At 41.8% G+C, this 15,683-nt stretch overlaps 1 protein-coding gene across 12 annotated transcripts in view; it reads left to right on the top strand.

The window, feature by feature from the left end:
• The window catches only part of LOC125430742 (ABI family member 3 binding protein), a 199,323-nt gene that overhangs the window by 157,277 nt on the left and 26,363 nt on the right, over window positions 1–15,683 (top strand). For 9 of the 12 annotated variants that reach the window (XM_048492918.1, XM_048492926.1, XM_048492925.1 and 6 more), the window contains 5 exons: window positions 419–490; window positions 877–930; window positions 3,730–3,795; window positions 5,393–5,452; window positions 7,893–8,000. In XM_048492918.1, coding sequence (XP_048348875.1) covers window positions 419–490; window positions 877–930; window positions 3,730–3,795; window positions 5,393–5,452; window positions 7,893–8,000 — 360 coding nt within the window. The remainder of the gene's footprint in view (window positions 1–418; window positions 491–876; window positions 931–3,729; window positions 3,796–5,392; window positions 5,453–7,892; window positions 8,001–15,683) is intronic. The other 3 variants (XM_048492924.1, XM_048492923.1, XM_048492919.1) reach the window with 1 other exon arrangement.

The raw sequence follows: 15,683 nt of genomic DNA, 5'->3' as shown, positions 1-15,683 counted from the left end.
TGGCTGAGTAAGAGGAAATAATTACTCATATTGACTCTGTTGCCACTGAAAGTGCATGCAAGTCAGAAAATTATTTCCAGGTGGATGCTGCCTGCAGCTGCCATTTTAGAAGCCACAAAAATCTCTGCCAGAAGACTTACAATCTTAGGCCCTTTCTGCATGGGCCAAAAACGCGTGCGAACGGCCCCCACCCTTCCACCGGCAGAATTCCTGCCGGTGTGAGGCCGCCCGGAGGCCCGTGCGGAAAGGGCCTAAAAGATGCAAGACATGCACAGACAGAAGAGGCAATGGAAGAGCTTGCGTTCACAGAATAGGAGCCATATTTTCTTTTGTGAGATTCTCGTGCTGCTTGTTCTCCACTCATGGATTAAGACAACCTCTGCTTGGTCTCAATTATTACACTCTTTTGTTCCCATAGCACCAGTGGAAACAATCCCAGGATCAATTAATCTTCATATTCATGTTCTCAATGACCCCAAAGATACTTCGGGTAATTTGATTTCTTTTCCCTCTAAAAATAACTTGATCTATCTTTGTCTACTTAAGTATCTGCACTTAAAAATATATCCTTGTTCTTAAAAGTTCATAAGTTAACATGCTTACTTTTACTTGTTGATTATTCTGCAGGGTGCATTGATGGTAATTATTTCCAGACCTTTTCTCTGCTTCTCTATTTAGGAATCTCCACAGCTCAAGCGAAGAATTGTCATCAAAATATTCCCTCAATATTCTGCTTCTATATCTGAGTTCACTAATTCTGAATTTTCACTTGACCTCAAAGATTACATAAAACTTTTTCTTTTCCATTGAACTTGTTGGTTTCCTTTCACAGAAGAACCAACATAAGCTTACCAAGTTCTAATGTTTTGTTTTCAGTTCCGTCCAAGCTCCCAAGCAGAGAAACAACTGAAAGCCCACATGTGAGAACTGGTAATGAATTCATTGTTGTTTCATTTGAACTAATTTAATATGTTCGGTTTGTTAAGCGGACTCCAAACTTCAACCATATATTTTTTTTTTATGATCTAATGCTACATCTAAGCAATTGTCAAGGATGTAGAATGGCAAGAAGTAAGGCTATGGAATGCTGTGGAATGAGTTGTTTATTACACAGGCTGACAAATTTGGCTTTCAAGAATATCAGTTAAACCCACAGTGTGTGGCTTTGTGCAAATGTAATATTACACAGTTCATTTGTGCCAAATTAGAGGTGGTAAGGTAAGAAAGAAAAATATTCAGTGGGTGTTGGAGCAACATTCATGATACATATGTTGGAGGCAGGATGTTTTCTCTGTAGCAGGCTTTGCACTTGTGGCTATTGATCAGTTTTTCTGAATCACAGAATATTCTTTAGGTACTAACTGCTGGAAATTATTTTGAGATAGAAGCTGTATATGTCTGCAGGAGAACTTTAATCTTATGCTTTTTTATTTATATCTCATGTGTCTTTTCATGTTATACTCCCTCATCCGCTTAATTTTGATAACATTCTCATGAGGGTCAGGAGTGTGCACTCCCCCCCCCCCCAATCGATATTTTCAAATTCAGGTATATTAGACCTGAAAAAAAATATGTATTTCTGAAAAAAACCAAATGCCCATATCAGTGTTTTATTGTATTTTTTGGCTTCTGGTGGTGGGGAGGTGAGCCCTTCGGGGGAGGGGTGGTATATAAATTTAATAATAAATAAATAATAAATAAATAAATATTCAAATTTTTGGGTTCTATTATACTCTATGGAGAATCTTTCTGTGGCTCGAGGGGGCTGTTTTTTAAGGTAGAGGCCAGATTTTCAATATACTTACTGGTGATCATCCTTACAAGCACCCCTAAATTGGTTAGAGGTCCAATTTTATTGGCCCTCAATGGAGGAAAAAATGGGGAGTCAATAACATTTGATCTCTGATCCAATCTTTAACAAACTCGGGGGTTATTGTAAGGAGAGTCACCAGCAGCTATGATGCAAATTTGGTATTTATACCTTCTACCTTAAAAAATAGCCCCTCCCCCGAGCCCTGAAAACATTCCCCATAGGCTTTAAATTTAAATGTATGGCTACTGCTGAAAATTAAAGAAGAATGTGCCAAAGCAGGACTAAAACTGAACATCAAGCTGTAATGGCTACTGGAGAATAGGTTTTAGGGTGGACAATTAAGAAAATGAAATTGTCAAATACTTTTCATTCCTTGGCTTCATCATCAACCAAAGACAGACTACAATCAAGAAATCAGAAGGAGACTGAGACTAAGAAGGGTAGCCATAAAGGAACTAGAAAAGATTTTCATGTTTAAAGATATATCACAGGCATCCAAGATGAAGTTAATTCATGCCATAATACTATGTGTGGGTTTGAAAGCTGGACAATGAAGGAAGCTGTTGCACCCCAGACTGTTCAGTAACAAGACTGGTTTCAGTTTGATTTCTTTAAATTAAACAGCATCAGGGAATGTGCATTTAGACTTCTATTGCCAGAACTAACACAGCCAATATTGCAATTACCATAATATCCCGTGTCACCCCTCCATCCTGTCATCACCCCGCCTCAACAACTCATTCCCAAGAAGGGATGGCACCTCTCCAGTCCCACGGTCTGCTAGAAGGAGAAACTGCCTTCTCCCATTAGGGTAAAAACAACCTACATTCCACACTAAGAGATCTGCAATAGCAGATTGCTAACGAGCTGGTAGCAGGTCTGAAAAAAGAAAAACAGTTTAACAGAAGCAGAGGAGGGAGGAGGGTCTGAACAGAATCAGGTTCCCAGGTCCCAGCCAGGGAGTGAAACATGGCAGGATCAAACAGGTGCTGATCATGACAGAAGCTGACAGGCAGGAAGTAGATTCCTTTGAAATGTGATGTTGCAAGAAAGTGTTACAGACTGCCAAAAACCAAATAAATGTTTTCTCGATCAAATCAAACCTGAACTGTCCCTACCAGCTAAAATAACTAATCTGAGGCTGTTGTGCTTTGGTCACATAATGAAAAGACAATAATGGGAGGCAGCAATAATGGAAGCCAAGGCCCTCAGTTTGCAAGACCCAGGCAAAATGGTGAATAGGACATTTTGGAGGATATTGATTCATAAGATTGCCGTGAGTCAGAAACTACTTGACCACGCTTACCAAACACACAAGTAATGTCAGGTACCCTTGTGTCTGTTAGAAAGTTGTATGACAAACTGCAAGTTGGAATGCTATCATTTGTTTGCTCTATGATGTTAAAATGAAAGTATCATACAGCAGTTTAGGGTTCTCATCATCTTAGTAATTGAAACAAAAACCTCGGTAAAATTAGTCAGCATTAATCCCCAGTTTTTTGTGGGGAATAGCTGAGAAAGAAATAGTGAGTTGCATAAAACTCATCTACTGAATTCATGGCAGACCAGTTCATCCACTATACTTGAACTGGTGTTGCCATTTACACAATAAGCTCAGTGAGCTAAACATACTGAGATTGTATAGCCTTTGTGTATGTTGCATGATGTGTAGAGAAACACTTTAATCATGAAACTCCTGTTATATTTGGATAACTGCTTTGTTAGGCAAAAAAACAACATGGTTTCTGCTATCAATTCTTCTTTAACTCTCATCATTAATATATAACTGATGCTAGACATGACAAACTTATACATGCCTGTTTCTTCTGACATTTGGACCTTTCCAAAAAATAGTCTGTACTGCATGTTATTTTTATTTCCTTTGAAATAAATTTGTTTTGTTTTCTTTCTATCAGCATTCCATAAAGTGTATCTCACAACTGCAAAACCCAAGACAACGGATAAATCACAGACCAGATCTGGTAATTCATGATTCTTTCAATGTGCTCAAGTTAACCACATTAGCTTGATATCTTAATTATTAAATTATAATTAATAGCATTAGGAGAGGTAAGGTAGTCTTGAGTGAGGCAATCATTCACTTTGGCCTGCATGCTTTCTTTCAAGTCTTTCAATCCTTTTTACTACAACCTTTTCCAGTGTTCGTGTAAACCTGACCTTGTAGAAACATCTTGTTTGCACAATCCTCAGTATATCATTCTAATGGCCATGTTGGCCTGCTGTTTTTCAACCTCGTTGGCTATATATATATCAGATCATGGCCCATCTTACTCAGCACCACCTACTCTGACTGGCAGATATTCTCTAGGGTCTGAGGCAGAGGAAGTTCAGAGATTCTCTAGCTGAATATTCTAGGAATTGCACTTGGATCCCTCTGAAATCAAAGCTGTACATAGTCATTCATTCATGACCCCTTCCATAAAAGAGCTGCCTTCTTGTGCATACCAGCAGTGATTACATCAGGATTTCAACCAGTGATTACATGAGTTGCTTATATTATTACATTCTCTGGAAGCTCAGGAGGGCCCATCAACACCTTCAACTGGTGCACTAGCTCCGCTTTTTCCTGGATCAGGATGACCTGGCCACAGTTATCTGTGCTGTTGTAATCACCAGATTGGATTATTATAATGTGCTGTACATGCAGCTGCCTTTGAGGTTGATTCAGAAGCTTGAGCTACTGCAGAATATGGCAACTCATCTGCTGACTGCTTCATACCAGGATCACACCACTCCAATTCAGAGGAGTTTTGATGCGCTACCTTCTCCAATTCAAAGTACTGGTATTATCCTATAAAGCCCTAAATGGCTTTATTTCTGGGTACTTGAGAAAGCGCATCCGCCCATACATTCCTGCCTGGACACTGAGGTCAGAGGTGAGGGAGGGCAGGGATAACCCAGAGGTCCTTTTCAATAGTGGCCCCTCCAGATGCCTACTCTTCTGGAGTTTCAGCACCTAGTGAAGACCAGCCTCTTCACCTGGGCATTTGGCTGATTCCCTGTCTTGGGATGAAGTGTAGCCTTGAGATATCCTGTACACTTCACCTACCTTTGGGGTAGTTTCGGGGTGGGAGTTTCAGAACTTGGAATGTTCTATGATTTTAGGATTATTTTTATAATGGCTACTGAATGGGATTTTATAATTCTTTCTATTGTAACCCAACCTGAGGGCGTGGAATACATCAAAATAATAACAACAACAACACTGGGGCAGCACTTAAAACATCTTGAAATTGACAAAATTAACATCTGTCAGATTAAGAAAGCAGCCCTGCTGGGATCCACATGGATACTATGCAGATACATTACAATGGCCTGAGACTTGAGTTGTAATGAAAGGCCAACAACAGTTAATAAACTGGCAGTTGCAATATTAAAAAAAATTAAATAATAATATTGTATGTCTCTTTTTTACATCTCAGTGTTATCTTTTCAATTTAATTTTAAATAAACAATGCAATTTTAGAGCTAGAATAGTTAGAAGTCAAAATAAATCTCTGTCATTGCTTTCTTCAAATCTTTACTGTCTTTAGCAATTTGAAATTCTTTTCTTTTCAGTTATTCATAAAACAACACCAGCACCTGGCAGAACAAGAACAGCTGGTAGGGCAATATGGGGTAAGGCATCAAAACTTACAGAACTTCTTTTCAGCTGTTTAAATTTATGTAAATGAAGGGATGCAGGAACTTAACATTTTTTGGGAAAGAAAATGCCCTAGGAGCCATGGTATTTGACTCCAAGTTAACATGGGCTCATTCCGCACATGCAGAATAATGCACTTTCAAACTGCTTTCAGTGCTCTTTGAAGCTGTGCAGAATGGCAAAATCCACTTGCAAACAGTTGTGAAAGTGGTTTGAAAACGCATTATTTTGCGTGTGCGGAAGGGGCCATGGTTTGTATTATTCTCAGTTTAGCTATTAGTTGAAACTGAAGATCCTGATCTGCTCAGTTCCAGTCTAAAAAGTGAAATGCTAATTGAGATTGTGACAAGAGTAAAAAATTGCTGTAAATTGATACAACTGATAGAGATTAGTTCAGTCCTGCGGGAGTAAAAAGGTTCTGGAAGCAGCATGACCCCTGCAACGGTGTAGATGCCACCTTACATTGGCCAGTGCAGGGCCACTTACATCATGGTGAAGGATCCATGTGGCTACACAATGCCTGGACTGAGTGCTGATGGGGACATTCCTGGGGGGTGGAGCCAAATTTAGTCAGCTTCCTGATCCCTTTCAACCTAGGAACACCATCTTTTGCTGGCATACACTTACACCAGCAAAAAGAGTGGCACAGCTCATTGGGCTGCACAGGGACTGCTAACAGCCATCAAGGGAGATTGCATCTGTTCATGGGGCTGAAAATTTCTATGGAGGCGGTGAGGCTGCGTTCTGCCCAGCTGTTGCTGAGCATCTGTCCTCCTCCCTTCAGGACTGAGCTGCCCATAGTATACTGACAATTAATGAATATAAACAGAATTAAATAGGTCAAGACTGTTTGGATTGTTAACTTTTCAAATTGTGTTGAATAAATTATTCCAGTCTGAAATTCATAACTGTTTCTGCTTAGTTATTTGGCTGGTAAATTTTATATAGTCTTTTTTTGTGTAGTGCTTCAATAATAATCCTTGCCAATTCAAAGAAAGTTTTACCATAAAACATTTCACAGGCAAGAAATCCAATTTACCATTAAATGAAACTATTAAGGCATCAAATAGTTGGACTTTGAAGCTCTGGAGTTATTAAGTTAAAAGCTAATAGGAGCCAAGCTAATACTTGTAAATATAATAAACAATTTTATTTGCATATCTTGTATCTTTCTTTTTTTAAAGCAGTAGAAAATGTGACACAAATAAATTATATACTGAACTAAGGTTCAAGCATAAATCACAAACTAAAACATTATAAAATGAAAATTAAAATGAAAAATTCAGATAACATTATTGTTCATCAGAGAGGACAGTAATTGAATAACTAAGGAGTTTACACAGGTTGTAAAGTATAGGAGGTTGAAATGTAATGATAAATTAAGTTTCCCACTTAATCCTCAAACTATTCTAAAACTTGGTAACAAATATATTTTAATGTATTGTCGTTCCCTTTGATTGTTAACTTTCTATAGTCATCCTGTGTTTGTGTGGAGCTGATAAGTCACTGTCTTGACTCAAGTGTTTTTCAACACTGGTAGTCAAGTTTTGTTCATTTTCATGGTTTCTTCCTTTCTGTTGAAATTGTCCATGTGCTTGTGGATTTCAAAGGCTTCTCTGTGTAGTCTGACATAGTGGTTGTCAGAGTGGTCCAGAATTTCTGTGTTTCCAAATAATATTCTGTGTCCAGGTTGGTTTATCATGTGTTCTGCTATTGCTGATTTTTCTGGCTGAATTAGTCTACATTTTCGTGTTCTTTGAATTTCGTGTTCTTTGATTCGTGTCTGAGTGCTGCGTTTGGTGGTCCCTATGTAGACTTGTCCACAGCTACATGGTATGCTGTAGACTCCTGCAGTAGTTAGAGGATCCCTCTTATCCTTTGCTGAACGTAGCATTTGTTGAATTTTCTTAGTGGGTCTGTAGATTGTTTGTAGGTTATGCTTCTTCATCAGTTTTCCTATGCGGTCAGTGGTTCCCTTGATATATAGTAAGAATACTTTCCCTCTAGGTGACTCTTTATCTTTGTTCATGTAGCTTGTTCTTGGTCTTGTAGCTCTTCTGATGTCTGTAGTAGAGTAACCTTTAGCCTATAGAGCCCAGTTTAGGTGATTCAGTTTCTCTTGAAGGAGGTGGGGTTCACAGATTCTGTTTGCGCGATATACCAAAGTTTTAATGGTGCTCCTTTTTTGTCCTGGATGATGATTGGAGTTTTTGTGTAGATATCTATCAGTGTGCGTAGGTTTTCTGTATAATGTGTAGCCCAATTGTTGGTTTGGTTTGCGGATGACTAAGACATCTAGAAATGATAGTTTTCCTTCATTTCCTTCATCCTGATGGGAAAAGTACAAATTTCTTTCCAATTGCACTTTCACTGTAAGGTTCTATACTGATATTTCTTTCTTTTTTTATTTCACAGGTGACATATTAACAGAACAGGATATTACCAGGCTTTTCAGTACAAGCGCTAGTGCAAGCACCAATGTATCAGCAGACTCTACAGTTGCAAGGAAAAAATCAGACTCTGGTAAGATTAATTTCTGATTATGGGTAAAATTAGATTTTAGTGGTTTCCTATCATTTATTGGAAACCTTTTTAAATTTAAACTATTACAGTGTGAAACCCATTAAACCATAGTACCAGTAAAGATTGTATTCACAGGAAGAAATGGTTATTCCAACTTATATCCTACAAATACAGGTTATTTTTAGTTGTATTCTGTATCCACAGCCCTTTGGGGGTGGGTGGTATATTAAATTGAACTAATAAAAAATAATAATAATAAAATAGTTCACTCAGAGCTGCTTGGCATTACTATTTCCAGGGATTTAATGCAAGTAACTATACAATTTTTGTGATGCTATGCATGAGTTAATTGTTGTGGTGATATTCTAAAATGCTTTATCCCTTAAATTCTACCTTGCATTAATAAACATTGGAAAGAATTGGAGAAAAGAAAGGCTATAGGATATATGTGTATATAGAATATGCTATACAGGAAAGTGGGATTAAATTTATCTGATCGTTTTTAGAAACTTGACTCATTTCGTTAGGACAACCGTAAAAACAAATGAACAAGTAGCATTTGTCATTCAAGGCATTGCAACATGAAACAAGAATAATTTAAAACATATTAATTTATTCCATGGCTCATTTTTCATATGATCTGTCATTGCATTATTTTAATTCCTAAAATCAAAATCAGTATTTTTATTCGGTCTTTGACCAGTTTAAAAAAATAATAAAGCAATAAATAAGCAATTAAATATCCAGAATTACACAATTATTCCCTCTCAAGGGGACATGCTAGCATTAATTGTACAGTGTAAAATAACAATCAACCACAGTTAATGAATCTAAGCCCATAAAACCTTAGGTCAATGTAACATTGTGGCAATATAAGGAAATTTTATCATTTGATATGCTATGTTGGGGACTATCCTCCAACAAGAAATTAACAAAGTTGGTTTGGGCAATTAAGAGGACAAGAATGACTAAAATGTCAAAACAGCAAGGGGAGTATTAGGCTTTTCCTAATATCTACATAAAATTGGCAGGGCAATAATATATAAGTGGTTGTTTCTATCTCATTACTAGTACATGGGCATGAGCATGTTTCCATGGGCCACTTTTGAAAAAAAAAACCATTAAGAGGGCTGATGGAAATGCATTGAAGTGTTCCCTAGAGAATTTGATATTTTGAAAAAGTGGGATTTACTAAATACGTAGCTGAAAATTCCTGTCCATGATTTCAACGCTCTAAATGGATTTGGAAGTTGGGCCATATTATTTTGTAGTTCAGTGTCAAGAAGACAGTGACATACCACCATCCTTGCCTTTTTAAGACCAAGTTCTACCAAGTATACAGGATCTAGTCCAATCATAGGCCCTTTCCGCACGGGCCATTTAAAGCACCCTAGGGATGGCAAAAATGCCGTCCCTGGGGAGCTGTTCGCATGGGGGGCACAGCTGCATTGCAGCCGCACCTCCCTCGCTCCCCCCCAGCGGCGTGAAGCTGCTGTTTCCAAACCTCGCTCCCTGAGCAAGGTTTTCTGGAAACAGTGGCTTCCAGCTGCTGCTGTGCAAACGGCAGCGGCTGGAAGGCGCCATCCCCCCCTTCCTGATGACGTACCTTCCCTGTGACCTTCTGGCACGTCGCCCAGGCCTGGGGACACGCACCCCCGCCCTGCGACTCCAGAGCTGTCGCGCAGGGCAGGGGGGCGTGTCCCCTGGCCTGGGCGGCCCACCGGAAGGTCACAGGGAAGGTACATCGATCGGGCGACGGCGCAGCACTGCGCCATCTTCCCTGCCCCTACCGGGACCGTTCGCATGTTGTATACGCCAACAACCCCCCCCCCCCCGCCAGCGTGGCCGTGCGGAAACTGCCATAAGTAATTTTTGGATGACTCTCAAGTTCTAAACAGACTGGTGGGTATCTGCAAGAAATTTTGGTATCAGGCTCCTTAGTTGCAAATAGATTTTCAGCCAGTAATAAATAAATAGTCAGAGGCTCAGACTGACATGACGTCAGGTGCGGAAATCAGGGGGGTGGGCGGCAGGGCAGGGTAGGGGTATCAGTTAGCTGGGTGGGAAAAATAAACTTTCTGCTCCTGTGGTGTTTGCACGGTAGCAGGTTCACTGCTGGATTTTTTAAAAGAATCACTAAGGCGATTTTTGAAAATCCCAGGATGAGGGAAATATTGCGGAGCAAACCCGCTTTAGGACTGGGAACTGTGCCAACTTCTTGGCCAGACGGGATATTTCCCTTGTTCAACCTGGGATATTTGGACCATGCAGAAATGGACAGAAAGTGGATGAAAGAGACAAAAAACTGATGAATAGACAGGAGAGAAGAACACAGGGAAAGGTTTCAGACTATTGGGGCTTTCAGGAAAGGAAAAGAGGAAATGGTGGGCAAGAGGAAAATGATGTGTCCCCTGCAAGTCCTTGTGGGACCCCTGTTTATATAATCCACTGTCAGGATTGTGAGTTGGTGAACAGTCACATTTCTATTTTTAGAAAAACTCTATGCAGAAAGAGGATTTGTGAGGCATAGAAACTTATTGTAATTCAGGCACTGAAAACAAATACTTGAGCTCCTGTGTTCTGCCATCTGCATTGGCTTTGGGTGGAGCAGTGAATTAAATTCAAGGTTCTTGTATTAAAGCCCTTCATAGTCTGGGACCAATGTATCTTCTGGACCATCTCTCCTGGTATGTCCACCAGAGATTGCTCTATGCAGCAAATGCAAATCTCCTGGTAGTTCCCAGCCCCAAGAAAGTCCAACTGGCCCTGGCCCCAGCCGGGTGGAATGCGCTGTCTGAGTAGACCAGGGCCCTGAGTGACCTAATGCAGTTCTACAGGGCCTGCAAGATGGAGCTATTCTGCCAGGCATACGATTGAGGCAACTAACACCCCTCAACCTTTTCCAACTGTTATTAGTTCTTGTCAGTTCGTGGTCATTGCTGCACAGACAGTGTTACTATTATCTTGATCATGGCCCCTTGTTTGTGTAGGCTCCAAATAGTGATAATTTTGATTAATTATTGCTTAATAGTTTCTGTGTTTATTACGGATTTGAAGGTTTTAAATGTTATGTTGTAACTGTTGTTCGCCACCCCAGGCCCAAAAGGGGATTGGCGTGGTGAATTAAATTTAATAAATACAAATACAGATGTATTAAGGGAAACACAAACAATTCAAAAATATTATAAAACATTCCTACTACTATGTCAGATTCTGTTTTTGTGAGCCTCCCAAGACGTGAGACAAAAAAAGTTAAGATTCCATATTGAGTCTTCATGTCTTTCTTAAATAGGCAAAGAAGAGCTTGGCTAGATGGCATAGTCTTTCTGTTGACAGACAAACCATAAGTTGTTTACATGTTTTCTTTGCCAATTTCCCCTGATTATGGGGGAATTTCATCTTATAGTTTAGGAACAATGGCTGCGTTCCACAGCTGTAAAACAACCACAGACTGTAGATTCATGATAGATGTGGTCTGGCATGTTCCATTGGGAAAAATTGCATTGGTCTAAATTTGATTTTATTGAAATCTCTTCCAAACTTTTAAAACTATTTTCAAGGTTGATTCAGTACTTCAGTGGCCTCTAAGCTACTACATTTCTTCCAATGTTTGTATGGCTTCTGCTTCTACTAACTTCTCTGTATTTATGCACATGTGACTATATACACAAATACAAGAAGAGTTGCCACATATAAAAGCGCAGCAGCACCTCTACAGGTATAGTCATATTTGTTAATCTTGTATTCTAATAGCAAAGTTGGCCAAATACGAGGATATGTAAATCCAGAGAAAGGAGTAGCAAATGGGCAAGACAGATCTTTATAAAAATTTGAAAATATCCCAGGTTTACAGAAAAATGTGAAATCTTAAATATATATATATTAAAAACAAAAATGATAAAAGGGATGTCTGTAGCTTTAATCAATCGATTCACTCAGTGGCTGTTGCTAAGCTGCCACAGTATTACAGACTTAGCACTGCACCTCCTGCTAGACTGCTTCAAGTTCTGCGCGCTACTGCTGAGAGGAGGGTGTAACTAAAGCAAAAATCACGTGGCAAAATCACCAATTAGTAACCCCCTCTCCGCACACAAAAATAATTAGTAACCTACTCTCGGGAACCTGTGAGAACCTGCTGGATCCCACCTCTGCTCCTAGTACTCTTTTTGGTTGTCTCGAGCCTCAAAAGTATGGAGTATGGAGGAAATCTCGTGACGAAGCCCAGTAGCTTGAACATCTTATAGGAGGGCGTTTATGAGAGAAGCCTATGAAGGATGGCTGACTGAAGGGAGGCGAAGAGAGCTTTCTTCTCCTCCTCCTCTAGCATCCGCTAGCTCTCGCCCGGCACAATTGTTCCGTATAATTCGGTCTTTAACCTCCCTATCGGAGGGTTCTTCAAATTCTCAATTGAGCATTAGCTGTGAGGCATTTATGAGCTTTTTTGTTTATGATAAGGTTAAGGCGTCAGCTCCGGGCCAAGCAAGAACCTTCCCCCCTACGTTGGATACAATTAGCGAATTAACTGGAGGCTCCCTTGCCGTCTTGGGCCCTATGCATGGCCCAGTTTTCCCTTGCTCTCTGAAGCTGCTGTCGACAGGGCCTTAGCTGCTGTTAAGACCAACTACCTGTCCTCTGGATCCATTGCCCTTCCTTGTAAAAGCCTGTCGGGAGGAGCTACTGACCCCATCTGTTGAATATCATCAATGCCTCCCTTGGATAGCAGAGAGTCTTTCCGGATGGGTTGAAGGAGGCAGTGGTCCACCCACTCTTAAAAGACCACCGTTAGATCCAAGGGATCTGGCCACCATTACTCGCCATCACCGAGATCTTTACGTTTCTGGGGAAGGTAATTGAGAGAGTGGTGCTGGAGCAGACTCAAGGCTTTCTGGATGACACGCTTCGGCTTTTCGACCCCTTCCGAGTCCGGACTTCCGTGCTGGGCACGGGACGATGAGACTGTTCTCTCCGTCCACCCGTCACAGACACACTCCATTATACAGCTTGACCGAGGCGGATCGGCGCTGCTGGTTTTGTTAGATCTTACCGCGAAGCGTTTGATATGAGGCTCGATCACGACCTTTTGACCCATCGCCTCGGTCATGCCTCCGGAGGTCGCGGAGACACGGTCCCTTCAATGGATTGCCCTCGTTTCTCCGAGTCCGGAATCAGCCAAGTGAGGCGCCCGAGGATCAAGCCTCCCGGAAGTGCCCGCTTTCTTGCGGTTGTACACCCCAGGGCGCTATTATCCCGCTATTATTTAACTATCTATGTACGACCCCTTGCTCAGCTGGTATGGAGTTTTGGGCTGGTCTGTATCATCAGTACAGCGGATGACACTCTCCAGCTCGATTCTGTCGATGGAGCAGCAGCCGCCCGCCCTCTCGCGGCTCTACAGCATTGTCTGGAGGCGGTTTGCTGGTTGGTTGCGACAGAGCAGGTTAAAAAACTGAATCCCATCGAAGACGAGGAGATCCTTTAAGCAGCTTGGCCGGTGAGGCCGGGACTTTTTTCAGCCGCCCGGTGTGGGGAGAGAGGTCACGTTGGCGCCCGACCCCCTCCGATGCGCCAGAAAGAAATCCTGGGGGGTCCACCTGGATTGCCGTCTCACTTTCTATGGAGACCCAGGTGGCCCATTAGTAACCCGGGTTGCTTTCTTCCCATCTTCGCCAGGCTGGCTGACTGGCCCCTGCTCCTCTCCCAAGCGGACCTGGCCATAGCTGTGATCCATGCAACGGTCACCTCCAGGTTAGGACTATTGTAACTTCGCTTCTACGCTGGCGCTTCCCTTTGGCGCTTCGATCCGGAGACTGAAACTGGTCCAACATCGCGCCGGCTGGGCTTGCTCACAGGCAGCTTTTCTGCAGTTGGGATCACATTCAGCCTGTGTTGCGCTCAACTGCACTGGCTTCCAGTAGAGTTCCGGATGCGTTTTCAAGGTGTTGGTGCGTGACCTTTAAGGCCTTACGCCGACCTGGGACCCTCATATCTTCGAGACCGCGATCACCCCATATAGTTCCCACACGGCCTCTTCGTTCCGTAGAGAGCCAATTGTACTAGTGGACATTCCCGGCCCCTCGATGATGCGGCTGGCCCTTCCACACGGGCCAGGGCCTTCACAGCCCTGGCCCCGGCCTGGTGGAACGCTCTTCCACCAGCTATCCGGGCCCTGCGGGACCTTGGTGAGTTCCGCAGGGCCTGCAAGACAGAGCTGTTCCGCCGGGCCTTTGGAGAGACCAGCTGCTGATGGTGCCCCCCCCTCTCTCTGGCCCTACACCTGGGCCTTTAACAACATCTATCAAGATCTGCCGTTCCTCTCTAGGGGGAAGAATTTAATATTAGGTATCGGGCGCCACCTATACCTATATCTATGCTTTTATTCATTCTACATTTTATATGTTAATGTGTAGCTAGTTTCGCTGCTTTTATAAGTTTTAGCCTATTTATGATATTTTATGACTGTATCCATTGTATGCTGTACGCCACCCAGAGCCCTTCGGGGACGGGGCGGGATAGAAATTTAAAGTATAAATAAATAAAATAAATAAATAAAAGTGCTCTCTGCCCTAAAGTTACATTGGTAGTTCAATATGATCCAGTCAACCATGCTGGTTTGTATTTGCCTGAACATTAACATAGTAAGTTCTATGTGAAACTGACAAAGCTGATCCAGTTGATCATTCTAGTTTTTATCTCTGCCTCAAGGTTACATCATTAGTTCAATATGAAGGAGAACAAATAAAAAAATCCTTTTGAGATCAGAGGGGGAGGTGAAAATGACTGTAGAGGAGGTTGGGCAACTACATGGGACATGGATAAGGCAGGCCAAGTGTTGGGTGTTTCAACATGATCACATGCTCAAGGGAAGCTGGCTCGGAAACAGATTGACACATTGTGGTTATAGTGTTCAGGAAAACAGTAGAGGAAAAATGAAGTGAAAACATTTCCAGAACCAAACAGAGAAAAAAACATGCAGAATTCAAAAAACAAAAGAAGCATTTGGTGGCAAGATCTGTTGTAAACAACTTGTGTGGAAAAGAAGAAGAAGAGTGGTCTCAAAGGGGAGACTCAATGGGGCTTACAAACTTCTTTCCCTTCCCCACTCACAACAAACACCCTGTGAGGTAGGTGTGGCTGAGAGAGCTGAGAAGAACTATGACTAGCCCAAGGTCACCTAGCTGGTGTGTGTTGGAGTGCACAGGCTAAGCAGAATTCCCCAGATAAGTCTCCACAGTTCAAGCAGCAGAGCAGGGAATCAAACCCCGTTCCTCCACAGATTAGAAAACACCTGCTCTTAACCACTACGTCAGTGCTGCTTAAGAACAAAATAAGAGTCTGGCTGGATCAAACCAGTTGTCCATCTAGCCCAGCATGCTGTCTCACACAGTAACCAAGCAGTTACTCTGAACGACAAACAGACCATGGGGCAGAGGCCTTCCCCTCTTAGCACTATTACTGCTTCTGAATATGGAGGTTTTCCATTGACTTAAATGCTGAAGTTAGTCGTCTCTCCCAATTGGTACAACAGCATCTACTTCTTGCATTAGATCCTGAGCCCTGCTCTGAACCAGTTTCAAGATCACTGTCCCTCTGGCTGGCTCTGGGATCAACAGTTCCAGTGCAATTATTTATGATGTCTAGGAATCTAATTTCTGCAGCATTACTCAAGCACATGTTTATCCAGTC

This window comes from Sphaerodactylus townsendi, linkage group LG04, assembly GCF_021028975.2.
Source record: "Sphaerodactylus townsendi isolate TG3544 linkage group LG04, MPM_Stown_v2.3, whole genome shotgun sequence".
Taxonomy (NCBI): Eukaryota; Metazoa; Chordata; class Lepidosauria; order Squamata; family Sphaerodactylidae; genus Sphaerodactylus; species Sphaerodactylus townsendi.
The sequence above is the reverse complement of the archived record's forward strand: the minus strand, read 5'-3'. Positions and strand labels throughout refer to the sequence as shown.